We start from the raw sequence: 13614 nt of genomic DNA on the forward strand, positions 1-13614 counted from the left end.
AGCAGAAGCAGCTGGCGGGGTGGGGAGGAAGTCCAGAGGTGAGGGGGGAGGAGGAAATGGTGGTAGGCAGCAGAAGTGGAGAAAGAAGAAATCTGGAGGAGGAGACGGGGGGCAATCCCACCGGGTGGGAGTCAGAAACAGACAGAATCACAAAAATTAATATTTGGGCCCAAATAACCGTGTGACAAATGCACCCTCGGGCCTGAAAAAAAGAAGACAAGTGTATCCTTGGGCTCCAAAAGGTTGCCTAACACTGGAATAGAGGTTTGTTTCACACAACCTTTCCCCAGCCTTTGAAAGGGAAAATCCACAATGGCAGATGTAGCGTGTTGTTAGGAACTACAGTGATGAACCAGCACTAGGAAAATCCCCACTTGGCTATTATGTTTTTAGTGGGTAAACATGGGCTACTCACTCTCTCTCTCAGCCTAACCTACTTCACAGGGATGTTGTGAAGATAAAATGGGGTGGTGGTGGTGGGGAGAAAACCAAGGATACCCGAATTCCTTGAAGGCAATCAATCATTTCAGTTCCAAGCAACAGATTAGGATTTAGTTGAATCTAGTTTAAGTACCCTTAATTTCAACAGGATGTAGCACAGACTTTGCCCATCATCCATGCCCATCATTCAGAGATCATAGAAACCATCTGATTCTACACTGGATTTATTTGTTTTTGGTTTACCATTTCAGGGGTCAGAAAAGAGTCTAAAGCAGAAGCCTCCGATGATTTCTTCAGGATCTGTACAAGCCAGAGTGCTCCTGTATACTGTTGTGAAGATAAAATGGGGTGGTGGTGGTGGGGAGAAAACCAAGGATACCTGAATTCCTTGAAGGCAATCAATCATTTCAGTTCCAAGCAACAGATTAGGATTTAGTTGAATCTAGTTTAAGTACCCTTAATTTCAACAGGATGTAGCACAGACTTTGCCCATCATCCATGCCCATCATTCAGAGATCATAGAAACCATCTGATTCTACACTGGATTTATTTGTTTTTGGTTTACCATTTCAGGGGTCAGAAAAGAGTCTAAAGCAGAAGCCTCTGATGATTTCTTCAGGATCTGTACAAGCCAGAGTGCTCCTGTATACTGTTGTGAAGATAAAATGGGGTGGTGGTGGTGGGGAGAAAACCAAGGATACCTGAATTCCTTGAAGGCAATCAATCATTTCAGTTCCAAGCAACAGATTAGGATTTAGTTGAATCTAGTTTAAGTACCCTTAATTTCAACAGGATGTAGCACAGACTTTGCCCATCATCCATGCCCATCATTCAGAGATCATAGAAACCATCTGATTCTACACTGGATTTATTTGTTTTTGGTTTACCATTTCAGGGGTCAGAAAAGAGTCTAAAGCAGAAGCCTCCGATGATTTCTTCAGGATCTGTACAAGCCAGAGCGCTCCTGTACACTGTGAAATGGACATTCAGAGTCAGATGCCAAGTAAGTGGATTTGGTTCCTTTGCAGCTGCAGGGCTCCACTGCCAGAACTGGAACCAAATGAGAGTTTGTTTCTAGCTTAGATCAGCTGCATATGCCGGATGCCCCTTGGCTGGCTGGCTCCTTGCTTGAGACATTTGGTTTGCTCTACCAGCACTGTTCTGCAGTTTGCTGTCTTCACTGTTGCACAGCATGGGCTGGACCTAGGGATGTACAAAAGTCACTTACCTGGTCCCGCAGCTTGCTTCGTGGTGGGGGGGGAGGCGCTTCGGTTCTCCCCCCGAAGTTCAGGCCGGGCGGGGAGGCGTCCTGCCTCGCCCGGCCGAAATTCAGGCCAGGGGGGGAGGCGCCCCGCCTCGCCCGGCCGAAATTCAGGCCGGGGAGAAACGCCCCGTCTCCCCGGCCGCGAAATACAAAGTGGGGGGAAAAAAAAAAAACACCCGTGATAGGCTACATAACGATTTACACAGCCTATCACGGCTAGATTTCCAAAGTCAGCCGTGATAGGCTATGTAAATCGTTATGTAGCCTATCACGGGTGACTTTGAAAAAAAAAAAAAGCACGTACGCAAATAGCGTTGCCCTTATTTTCGCTGTAGTCTACGTAAATCTTTACGTAGACTACCGCGACCAAATAAGGAACGCAAATGGTGGTGCCCATGGGCGCCGCCATTTGTGTACGCACTTTTTTTTTTTCCCCAAAGTCACCCGTGATAGGCTACGTAACGATTAATGTAGCCTATCACGGCTGACTTTGGAAATCTAGCCGTGATAGGCTATGTTAATCGTTACGTAGCCTATCACGGGTGTGTGTGTGTGTTTTTTACTTTATTTTGTAATGGTGGCGGCGGCAGCCGGTCGGAAGACCAGCCGCCGCCCCCGCCCCCGCCAAAACGCCACTGAAACGCCGCCGGGACCCGCCGCCGGGAGGGACATTCACAGAAGGTAAGTCCCATCCCGTGGGGGGGGGGTGGCGGAGAATTTCACCAACAATTTCGGGGGGCCGAATGCGTTGGCATTCGGCTTCCCGGAGATTCAGGGAGAAATTCTCCGCCATCCCTAGCTGGACCATGTGGCTTGATTGTGAGGTACAAGGAATGATACATATCCTCCAACTGTCCCTACTTACCATGTCAATGCCCTCCATCCCCATTTCTGACATCTGTTGAAATCACTGTTACTATTTCCCCCCTTATTTTGTCTTTGAGGGAGATTCTGGTGATGCCTCTTTTCAGAGAAACATGTTACTGTGCACATCCTGCATGTATTCAGATAGCAAATGTTGCTGAGTATCTTTGAGCTAAAACTATTTTGTAGTAAGCACACGCAGATTGATTATGAGATTAACTGATGTGACCGATTAAACAATTTTGTCAATGTTCCTATGCTTAAAATGTCAGTTCAATAAGCAGTTGTGTGGTGGCAAATTCAGAAGGGCAGGGTCCCTTCATGATAGTCACTGCCACGCCCCCTCACAGCCACACCCCCTTCTAACATTATACAACCTTGCAAGATTATACAATAAAAATGAGCTTTCAGTCACTTACTTTGTTTGGAGTTCTGTTGAGCGTTGAATGCAGGATGAGAGTATGTCTTTTTGAGGTTCAGCAAGAAGAAGACAATGATAGCTGCCAGATGTTCCAGTTGATCACTCGTAGTGCCAGTAACACATCTTGTTATATTCTCCCTAGAACAGCACTCTGAATTGTTGATCACTGTTTTGGTTTCTATCAACATTCTGTGGCCTCTGCAACCACTGACTTCACAGGGGTTTTTTTCATGAGCCCAGAGTCCATAGTTCAGTGGTTCCTCAAAATATTCAGTCATCTCTTCTGGTGTTTTACTTGACTCCACACTTAATCATGTATAGAGTAGACTTACTGAAATCAAAGGAACTTAAGCTAGGCATAAGTCATGATTAATTTTTTCCAATGATTTTAGTGAGTATACTTGGAGCATGACTAAGTCTAGATCTGACACTTTATGAGATCTTGGGAAGGCAGCTAAAGCTGCAGTCCCAGGCACACTTACCTGGGAGAAAGCCCAATTTGCAATTGAACATAATGGGACTGACTTCTGAGTAAACATGCATAGGACTGTGTGATAAATCCTAAAAACTGGCACAAACCAACTCTTACAGTGAATATTAATAATTCAATAGCTGAACAAGACATCATCTTGCTTCTCATTTACACCACCCATCTGCCTCCATCTTTTTCATATTCATCAAGATGTGAAACTTTGCTATAAAATTTCTCCAGCCCCCTCCCCCGCACCCCCAGTAAAGCACAAAAAAGACACCAATCCTAAACACACTTACTGAGGGAGCTGGTGTATTGCTGTAGCTCTATTCTCCTTTCCTGCCCTGGAATTGTGGGATAGAATGGTGCTCTAGCTGGCTCTGGCTGCTGGTATTGGGGTATAGTTTGGAGAACTGCCAAGAACATGTTTAAGCATCAGGAGTTTTAAGGGTGATGCAGTAATGAGGCCCCCCCCCACCATAAACAAACCTTAGTTAAAGGTATGTAAATCAGCTTTATGTGTGTTTTTTAAAAGAGGTACAAAACAATGGAGCATATGTTCAAGAGGAGGACAAGGGTCTAGGCCATTCACATCTTTACACCCTTACTTCCTAAAGGCACATTATATCTGAAAGGTATGAGGAAAAAGGAGAACATAATAATAATAATAATAATAATAATAGCTTATATAATCAAAAATTAAGTTTCAAACAGCTTTGTAAGTTTAGATTACAAATTAAATTTCAATTTTGATTGTAAGCTTCGAGGGGCAGAGACCTGACAGTTTGCTTATGATTCTCTGTAAAGTACCACATATATTGTAAACACCAAAGTCTGCGCATCTTCCGGATGTTTTATGTTTTATGTAAATGTTTTATTTAAACTGTCTTTTGGGGATCAGCAACAGGGAAAGATAAAGTAGATTGATTAGCATATTGTTACCAGCCCTGAGCCTTTGGGATGAAGTCGACTATACAGCCAAACAATTAATTAAATAAATAATACATCAAATATGGACAACAATAATGAATTTTTTTCTACCTCAGATAAAATAGTGACCCTGTGATATGGATAGAATAAAGCCTCATGGTCATGGGGCTTACTCTGAAGTATGGGGGCTTACTCTCAAGGAAGCCAAAGCAAATATATGGAGGAAATGTGTGTGTATGTGTGTGTGTGTGTAGAGGGAGAACAAGAGAAAAGCTGCTTTACTTAACAAATTTATTTAAAGGCCATCAGGGTTGCTGGTAATGTGCACCTTAGGCCCTCACCCTCTGCATGAACAGCCAAGGCTTGCTGAGGGCATGGGATGGATGATCAGGATCAGCATCTCCAGCAAGCAACTTAGCCTGGCCCATGGGCTCTTGTCCTTCCCTGAAACTGGATGATGATGGCGCGGGCGCAATCTCAGGTGCAGCATTAACAGCAATGCTGGCAAAGGAATCTGGCGGCCAGCAGCTACACCATCTCAGAGGGAGGGAAGGTGGGCTGCAAGAGAGGGTAAATTAACCCTTTGCTGGGTGAGGATGCCTTGTCTAGGCGGGCTCTCCAAGCAAGGAAGGGGGGAATTCACTGCTCTTCATGCCTGGCACTTCGGGAGAGAGTAGCTGCTGCTGCAGCCTGCAATAGCAGCAGCAGCGGCCACTCTAAGGCTCGCTACAGCCTCTTAGGCTCTTCTAGCTGCCTGCCCCATAGCAGTAGGCTGGGAGTGGGACCCGGCTGGGACCCAGCTCCAGAAAAAGTGCCAGGTTTTTGACCCAGTGAGACCCGCCACGACTACACCTCTGTCAATAGGAAAGTCACTCATCTCCTATATATTCTGGAGAGCGTTTCAGAAACTTCAGGTTCACCCTTCTGTCCAGAGGTCCAAACAAGGACCATCAAGTCTCCAAAGGATGGTTAAAGTGTTATACTGGATTGCCTTACTTCACTTTGCCAAGACATTCCTTATCTGCTCTTACTTAACTGTTCTGCCTAAGTTTTCTAAACTCGTCTTTCTTTTCAAAAGCATCACCCATGGAGTGCAATGGGGTTTACTCCAAAATAAATCCAAGGCAAGAGTGTTCAGTATTGCAGCCTAAAGAAACTATAAATCAATTAAAAATATAAACCAGTTCACCTATATCCTTAACTCACGTGCTGCAGTTGGAGAGAAGAAGCAACCACAATTAATTTGGGAGGGGTGAGGGGTGCTTTTAGCACTGCACTATATTCAGAAAGAAGTTCATCACCACAGTGATATTAATTTTAAGGCGAGACAGTAAATTGAGCATTCCACCCTGTTAAATGATGGTCTTTGTGAAATCAAAATGTTTAGGTACCAGAAAGAAGTGTTGATTGTAAATACCCTGAAAATGTCAGGAGGATTGGTGAAATTTTGAGGGAGAAAGAGTAGTTCTAAGAGAAAGACCAACCCCACCCCCATAAAAAATGACTTTGAAAAAAATGTTTATGACCATTTTGTACTCACACATTCTGAAGAGTCCAGAAAATTTTAATCAGAAACAATGAGGGCTTTCTACTCTTCTTGTATTGGAGTTGGTGCAAAACAATTTTTTTCTACGTTCCATTTCATTTAATCTTTAAAATAAGCTTTTTAACATGTAATGAAGTCAATGAAATTAATCATAAGCATGGGTATACTCAGTAGCAGGCTCTCTCTCCCTCCCCCCATCACAGCTGATTTGGAACGTTGAGAGGGGAGAAAAAACCTGTAGTTTATCTCCCATTATCAGTGGCTGAGGAGAAAGAGAAAATAACACGTGTTTGGCGGGTTGGTGGGGGAGCGCTGAATCTGCTGAGAAAGGTGAGGTGGTGGGCCCAAATCTGCTGGGATACTGGTGCATGAGGAGGACTCTCCTCACACTCCGATTTCCAAGTAGATTCAACCCCCACACCAGGCCATCAAACAGAACAGTTTGGGGCAGGCTGCTCTAAAAAAAGCAAGAGAAGTAGGTGACTCTAACTGTTTGTCATCAGTTTTCCACAACCCCACAGTCACCTCTGCATATCATATTTTCCATCCTGTCCACATCTGCTTTGAGAGAATGAGAATTCCAGTTGCTCTTTCTGTCTCCTTGTGGAGAATCATGTGGTGTTAAGCTATGTGAGGCTTAGCTCACAATTTCCCTGCTTTTTGGTGCCTGGTAGAAAGCTGTATAGCCTTAACTTTTGTGTGTGTGTAAACCATTGGGGGTGGGTGGGTGTTGTTTATTAAATCACTAGAAAAAAGGACCTTGCAGATTGAATGGTGATGGACATCAATTTAGATGAGCTTAAAATAAGATTAGACAAATGGAGGATATGGTTGTACATGGCTACTAGTCTTGATGGCTATATTTAGATGGCTCTGAATGAGTATCAGTTGTTGGGGAGTAACAATGGTGCAAGTAGGGCTGGAACTTCGGGCTGAAGCCCAGGGCCTTACAGCAACAAACAGGCATGGTGCAACCAACTGGATCATCATGTGCATGCCTAGCCCACCATTCATTCATTCATTCATTCATTCATTACATTTGTATCCCACCCCATATCATTAAGATCTCAGGGTGGTGTACAGATAAAATCAATTTAGACAGTATAAAACAATAAATAATTTAAATAGCTAAAACATATGAAATCATTAAGCTAGCTAATACCAATTTAAAATCTAAAACAATAAAACAGTTAAAACAGTGTGCAAACTCAGGGAATCCAATTAGCCCTCAAAGGCTTTGGTAAAAAGCCATGTTTTAACTTGGTGCTGAAATGAAACCAGTGTCTGTGCCAATCGGGCCTCCAAGGGGAGGGCATTCCACAACCGGGTTGCCACAGCAGAAAAAGCCCTCTCCCATGTCCCACCATAGTGTATGTCTTGTACTGGTGGGATGCAGAGCAGGGCTCCTCCAACAGATCTCATCCTTGGGCAGGCATATATAGGGGGAGGCACTCCCTCAAATATTGATGTCCCAAGCCACTTAGGGCTTTAAATGTCATCACCTTGACATTGATCACCTTGAATGCTGACCGGAAGCACATTGGCAGCCAGTGCAATTTCTTTAAGACTGGTGTTAACCAGACTGGTGTCACCATGGGTAATGTTGATCACCAGCACCTTTCTCCTCCTCCTCCTTCTAAAAACCCTCCAAACAACAAACATTTTATAGTCAGTGGGTAGATATCAAGAACTCCATTTTGTTTGTGTGCTCTAATTGTGAGACAACTTCATTTGGCCAAGCTGAAGTAACATGTAGAGATGTAACCACCTGTGGGCCAGTAATCTCGAGATAGCTCTAGCCTTAAAGACCAGAATAAGACTCAGTTAATTGTGGTGAGCCAGTGTGGTGTAGTGGCTAGAGTGTTGGACCGGGAGTTGGGAGATCCGGGTTCTAGTCCCCACTCAGCTATGGAAGCTCACTGGGTGACTTTGGGCCAGTCACAGAATCTCAGCCCAACCTACCTCACAGGGTTGTTGTGTGGCTAAAATGGAGCGGAGGAGGATTATGTACACTGCCTTATGTTCCTTAAGGAGAAAAAAAGGTGGGATATAAATGTAATAAACAAACAAACAAACAATTGTTCTTAATTGTTATTTGCTTATTATGACCCCCCCCCCCAAAGAAAGCCTTAGTTTCTCTCCAAATGAATTTATGTATGGGAGATCCTCAGCCCATTGGCTTTGTTGAAAGCAGAATGGGAGGGCAAGTTAGATACCTCCCTGCAGTCAGTTGTGACCTTCATGCAGAAACTATAGAATACCCTAAGACTGTGTTTCCACCAGCAATTCCACGAGGTTGGTTACTCAGGTTACAGGCCCGAGGCTTTACACTCAGTCACTGAGGTCATCAGACAGCATGTTCCTGGTGGTTCCACATGGCCCCATGGCCCAGCTGGAATCCACCAGGAAAAGAGCCTTCAGTGTGGTGGACCCTTCCTGTGAAATTCCCTGCCTTTGGAGGTCAGGCATGTGCCAACGTTGTGTTCCTTCCTGCTCCTCCTGAGGACATTGTTATTTTGAGAGGCCTTCCCTGCATGACCAGCCATGGTTTATTAAATTCGATTTTATTGGAATTTTTCTTTTAAAAAATGTTTTAACTGTTTTAACCTGGTGTTCTATTCTTTTATCTTTGTTGTTCACTGCTCTGAAATCTTCTGATTTCGAGTGGTATATAAAAATTGCAAATAAATACGTAAATAAATAGAATGCTGCTGTAGTTACCCTGTGATTGGCTCATTGCAATCTTCTTTGAGTTGTCAGGGGTTTGAGCATAAAAGGGGGAGGCTTGCAACTGCCCATTTGCCTTTGTCTTTATGCACTAACTTGCTTTCAGGCTTGTGAACTTTTGGATCTTGGATTGGGCCCTGTCCTATTGGACGATCCGTACTTAGGTAGTGTATAGGATAGGTTTAGGTATTGCTTTATTATTTTTGCCTGGAGCATTGTTCCAAATGTTTCTCTGATTTTTGTATACCTTTTAATCCTTTCCCCTATGTAAATAAACTCCATCTCTACCTCTAGAGCTGTGTGTGCTTTCTTCCAGGTAAACCTCAGTACTAAATCCTGAACTTTCTGCTTGATTACTTGCTAATATTTAACTTAGGCTTGAGGATTGGGAATAGAGGAGGCACATCAACAACCCTATTCCCTAATCCTCAAGAGTGTCCTGTAAAGTCTGAGAGTTCCCTGGCTCAGGCTGAGGTGAGCGTAAGGGGTGGTGGCAGTCTACTTAGACAACTGTTTGTCCCTGCCTGGGGGGAGTCCTAGGGGGGAGCCCTTAGGGCACCTCCCTTTCTCCCTTCACTGTAGATGCTGATTTTATCATTTTTAAAAATATATTATTGTGGCGTGTGTGTGTGTGATCTTAACAGCAAAATGGTGTTCATTCTAAAGTAAATGTGTTCAACTTCAGGGCAGCAGAAGAATACTTTTTTTTTCTTGTAGTCATGATTGTGCTATGATTTCGGGGACTTTAAAGTGTGAAACTGCACGTGCTCAGAGTATTTCTTTTTAAAATCAGGGTTGGCAAACAGATATTGTTTTTCCCACTAACATATCAAGTATGCAAAAGCATTTTTAAAGCCCATAATTGTGGAATGGTGGGGGTAAGAAGGGAAAAGTTAATTGTGTGTGTTCACAACTGAAGTAATACAACATGGCCATCTAATAGGGGTGGAGCTGTAAGACTATTAAGTCCAGGGTCTAAGATTACTTAGTTGCACCTCTGAGTGTGGATGTGTGATGGCTCCAGTCTTGAGGAAAGGGGAATAGGCTACATGAACTTTGAGGGCACTCATGGACCCATGACACTGTTAATTCCATTGAGACTCCAGCATGTGTCAAGTTAATATATATGCTATACAGACATAGATCAGGGATAGGCACCCTGGTTCCCCCCTGTGAGGCTGAAAGTCTTGGGTACAGGGCTGGTACATTTTGCTGTCTTCTTAAGTGGAATAGTAAATGGTGCAACCCCACCCCCACCCCAATTCAAGGTGAATAGCACCCAAAGCCAGTTAAGTTATTTTTGCCCCCGGGCCAGAGAATCCAACAAGCTCTTCTCCCCTTTCTCGGCAGTGAAAATGCAAAAATAATGATTTCAATAAAGAATAATCTGCTATCATTTCATGACACCCAAATCAACTGCCTGATACAGCTGCCTGAGGTTCTCAAGGGTGTGTGTGTGTGTTTCTTTGGGACCTTAATTACAAGGCTGAATCTGAACTATGGTCTAGTCCAAACCCGCCTCTTTTTGGTACAACCCATGGTGTTAAAATGTACGAGCTACCCAAATATAATTTTCTCTTCCAGAATATTCCGATACATAAGATATTAAATGAATAGCAAAAATTATATGTAATGAAACAACAAAGTAACATTAAAAGTAAAGCAGCAATGTTCAATGGCAGAATGGGTGAAGAAGCCAAGGGAGGCGGATGGAACAATTTCAGGCTGATCCTAACCCAAGCCTTTTCCCCCCTTTCCCAACTCCAGGAAATATTGTCCAAGGCTGCCTGTTAGACACCCTGGATGACTTGGGGGAGGATGCATTCAAGATATTCAAGGTCAAACTCAATAAATTCCCCATCAAGGAGGGCTTCAGCAATATCTCAAAACAGGAACTGAAGGTAGCGGATGTTAAGGACCTCGGCAAGAAGCTGCTCAGATATTACAAAGAGGATTATGCGGTGGAGGTGACAGCTGCAGTGCTGGAAGCCATTGATCACAAGCACCAGGCAGAGGAGCTCCGTGCTGTTACTGGAATCAGTAAGGAAAGGGGATGACCAGCACTCAGACTGGGGAGGCAGAAAGAATACACTGGTTGATCCAGATCATTTTCATGTGTGTGGGACTAGGTGAAGGAGAGCTTTCTTTATTGGGTTCAGAGGCATCAGAAATCTTTTTTAGAAAGTTCTGGTGCCTTGGCAAAATGGGCGGGGCACTCTGAAAACAATAACCTGTTTTCTCCATATCCTTCCTTCCCCTTCTCTTCTTCTATTTCATTTCATACTAACAATATGGAAAATAAATCCTAATTATTAAAAGGAAGACATATTTAATCCTTGCATGATATTTATTAATCGTTTAATTTATCCCAATGGACTCTCCAGCCACCCACCACCACCGTCACAGTGTAGCCAGAAGGCTAATGGCAGCATGGGAGGGGCCAGTTCAATCAAGATTGCAGCTGGGAAGGAAGGGTTACACGCCCCCTCCACAGGCACTGTAGTCCCAGTGAAAAATCCCCCTTGCTCCCCATATTAAATAAATGGAGCTTCTGAGGTGATATATGGGTTGACCCTAAGATAGCAGCACACCGTAAAGGTAACTGAGGTTTATGTGAATGCTGGGTCTTTGTTGTTTTCTGTATTTTTTTCTGTGAAGTGAAAACAAGTTTACAAAATAACTTTATAGAAGAGAGAAGAAACTATGGGACTTAATAGATCTCCCGCCCTTGTAGAGGGGGAAATTGCCATAAGTCTAAAACTCCACAGGAGGTGATCTGACCAAGACAAAGGGAACAATTTAAAGTCCCCCTCCTTCAAATCACCATCTCCATGGCCAACTGAAAAAAGAAGTCTAGAGTAGAGTGTGCCTGCTACATGTGTTGGGCAGATGACATATTGGGACAGACCCATGGTTGTCATGGAGGCCATTAAAACCTGAACTGCCCCAGACAAGGTGTCCTTAGCATGAATGTTGATATCCCCCAGCAGTCTGGGGGAGCTCAGCACCACATCTGAGACCACTTCCATCAGCTCTGTTAGGGAGATTGCTGGGCAGTGAAATAGGCAGTACCCTAGCAAAATTCTTCAATCAAGTTGAAAGTTGATTTACATGAAAGTGTGGATTGGATGTGAGTTTCGCTGCCTGGGTAGAAATGACATCATTTCTTCGTCTTTTTTTATGACATCATAAAAAGCTTAAGCAACCAGTCAGAATGGGCTATTACATGAAAATACAATCTAGAGAATATACCTTTCAAAAAAACATAATGACGTTTTGCCACCTTATTTGGTACCAATATGCCAGTTTTCAGCTCTTGGCCCACAGACCAAGTGAGTGGTTCTTCTGACTGGATGGGGTTGTTTAGTGTGTTCTGGATGGGGATACACTCCTCCTGAAAGAGCAGAGTGCTTCTCCCAGTTTTGGCTGGCAGCCCAGTTATGGCCCTATCCGAACAGGGATAACTTGGCTTCAGTAGTCTATGCTCTGGTAATGTCCAGGTTTGATTACTACCGTGTGATCTATGTGGAGCTGCCTTTGAAGCTGCCTTTGACACTGCAGCTTGTGCAATATGTGGCAACCAAATTGATATTTATTTTTTAATCAGGTTTGGCAAACATATTCTGTTGTTTCCTCTAACATATCAGGTATGTAAAAGCAGTTGGAAAGCAGAGTGGGGTGGGGTGGGGGTAAGAAGAGAAATAACTCTGTGCTTCACAACTGAAGTAATACAACATGGCCATCTAATGGGGGTGGAGCTATTAAGATGGTTAAGTCCAGGGTCTAAAATTACTTAGCTGCATCACTGAAGGCTTCTCTACACTAGGGTTTTATCCCGCAGCTTTACTGGGGCTTCTGGTTCTGGATTCTTTGCAGCATTAAGCTCAGCTCCTTTACATGGGCTGACACAGGCTGCGGGGCGGGGGGGGGCTTCTTTTCTCAGCAAGTTCTATATCTTTCATTATACAGCCACTAGATGGCACTGTGGTATAGCTGTGATGTAGTGGGATTCCGGAAATTCACCAGCTGTTGCAGCCCTTCCAAGCATGATGAAATTTTATTGCCACACTGTAAGGCCGATATTGGGGTCATGAAGAGTCAGTCACGACTTAACGACTGAACAACAACAAGACCCATATGCTACAAAACTGTCATTATTGCAACTATTTAAATGAAGGGTTCTATGAGTTAGAAAGGAATCCATGTATAATGTTCATAGTTAGTCTCTGTGCCATATCACCCATTACAATGAAGAGGCCAGGGAAGGCAACTAGGGCGATTTCAGGTTGATCTTAACTCATGCTTTTTTTTCCTTTCCCAATTCCAGTAAAGAGTGTCCGTGGCTGCCTGGTAGACACCCTGGAGGAATTGGGGGAGGATGAATTCAAGACATTCAAGAACAAACTCAATGAATTCCCCATCAAGGAAGGCTTCAGCAATATCCCTGAATGTCTGCTGGAGGAAGCAGATGTCAAGGACCTCAGTGGCTGGCTTCTCAACTACTACAAGACAGATTATGCTGTGGAGGTGACCACTGGAGTGCTGGAAGCCATCAATTTCAAGTACCAGGCAGAGACACTCCGCACTATTACTGGAATCAGTAAGGAAAGAGGAGTAGCAGCACTTGGAGAGGGGAGGCAGGGGGGGATTCCCTTTTTGATCCAGATCATCTCATTGTGTGGGTGGGACAGTTGAGGAGAGCTTTCTTTACTTGATTCAGATGCATCAGAAATCTTTCTTACCATATTGGGATGCTTTAGCAAAATGGAGGGGAGAACTCTTAAAACAATAACCTTTTTCTCCATCTTTCCTTCACCTTCTCCTCAGGCTATCTATTTATCATTCAATTTGTCCTGTATGACTTTTTTTTTCTTTACCCTTCCATAATGTTATTTTGTATACTGTTTTCACTTTTCAGAAAAAAAATACAGAAAAACAGCAAAGACCTA

General features: G+C 43.7%; 1 protein-coding gene across 1 annotated transcript in view; it reads left to right on the top strand.

Annotated features, from left to right (window-relative positions):
- The first annotated feature begins 1340 nt into the window (after nt 1-1340).
- Nucleotides 1341-13614, top strand: part of LOC146342236 (uncharacterized) — a 64089-nt gene continuing 51815 nt past the window's right edge. The window contains exons 1-3 of the mRNA XM_084807781.1: nt 1341-1444; nt 10433-10705; nt 12993-13265. Of these exons, the coding sequence (XP_084663907.1) occupies nt 1420-1444; nt 10433-10705; nt 12993-13265 (571 nt within the window). The 5' untranslated portion in view covers nt 1341-1419. The remainder of the gene's footprint in view (nt 1445-10432; nt 10706-12992; nt 13266-13614) is intronic.

This window comes from Heloderma suspectum, chromosome 6 (genome assembly GCF_057233095.1).
Source record: "Heloderma suspectum isolate Gila_16-S chromosome 6, 16-S_ref, whole genome shotgun sequence".
Lineage (NCBI taxonomy): Eukaryota > Metazoa > Chordata > Lepidosauria > Squamata > Helodermatidae > Heloderma > Heloderma suspectum.